This window comes from Asparagus officinalis, chromosome 2 (genome assembly GCF_001876935.1).
Source record: "Asparagus officinalis chromosome 2, Aspof.V1, whole genome shotgun sequence".
Classification (NCBI taxonomy): Eukaryota; Viridiplantae; Streptophyta; class Magnoliopsida; order Asparagales; family Asparagaceae; genus Asparagus; species Asparagus officinalis.
Window position 1 is genome coordinate 7,564,140 of NC_033795.1, and position 1,004 is coordinate 7,565,143.

The 1,004-nt window shown below is 45.0% G+C and overlaps 1 protein-coding gene across 1 annotated transcript in view; it reads right to left on the reverse strand.

Annotated features, from left to right (window-relative positions):
• Positions 391-1,004, reverse strand: part of LOC109830771 (cation/H(+) antiporter 15-like) — a 3,742-nt gene continuing 3,128 nt past the window's right edge. Inside the window, 3 exon segments of the mRNA XM_020398139.1 lie at positions 391-804; positions 806-885; positions 887-925. Of these exon segments, the coding sequence (XP_020253728.1) occupies positions 642-804; positions 806-885; positions 887-925 (282 nt within the window). The 3' untranslated portion in view covers positions 391-641.

Genomic DNA, 1,004 nt, shown 5'->3' on the forward strand with positions numbered 1-1,004 from the left:
TATCCCCCTGAGCTACAGTAATATTTTTAAATGCTATAGTTCCTGCCCTTGCTACAGTAATAATGCTACAATATTTTTTTTATTGTAACATGAATATTGTATGTTGAATCCTCCTGTCTATACTATAGTAACAAATGCCACAATAATTTACTATAACATTTACTATAGCATAAATAGTGAATCTTGGGTCCTCCAGTTATTATAAAGGAATAGATAAAATGAATATGATAAATACCACTACACCCCTGTTACCATCTCCTGGTACTAGTGATCTACATGGTAATGAGCACTAATACGTTCTAATTTACGACGAAAAGTTATAATTTAGAGTCGAGTAGATAACGCATAAAATTAAGTTGGTAATTTCCCTCTTCAAGGCCCAAGGAGATATGTATACGAAGATGCACATTTCTATGGGCACTTTGCTAGAATATCTAATACACCAGTTCTATCATCAGAGAGGGGGAGGAGAACATGAGTTCCATTATCTACACCCTTATCTGAGCAGGAATCAAATTACTAGATATATACTTTCTGCTTTAGAAACAACAAACAAAAAACATCCCTCACAGAAGTTGTGCCCCTACTGATCCGGACATCCTAAAAGCCCCAAACCCCCATGAGCTGCACACTTCCCTCCATCATCTCCTCCCCCTCCTTAGCTTTCTCCCCTCCCCCCGACCCTCTCCTGCTGCTGCCACCACCATTATTGACACCTTCCTGCCAAACTCCGTCGTCGCCAGCATATCTCCGATGGTCCCCAACTCCGGGCACTCGCTCCACTCCGACAAGCCACTCGTCAACTCCGACTCCGCCGCCTTCCTCCTCCCCCACAATCACCAAATCGTACCTCTCACTCATATCCCTCACCACCGCCACCGTCCCCCTCCCCATCCGTCACCAGCTTCTCCACATACACCACCCCCTCCAAACTCCTCGTACTTCATTCTCAGCTCTCCGATAACCTCATCGTCCTCCTCGTCCACCCCTTCCTCCCCCGCCCT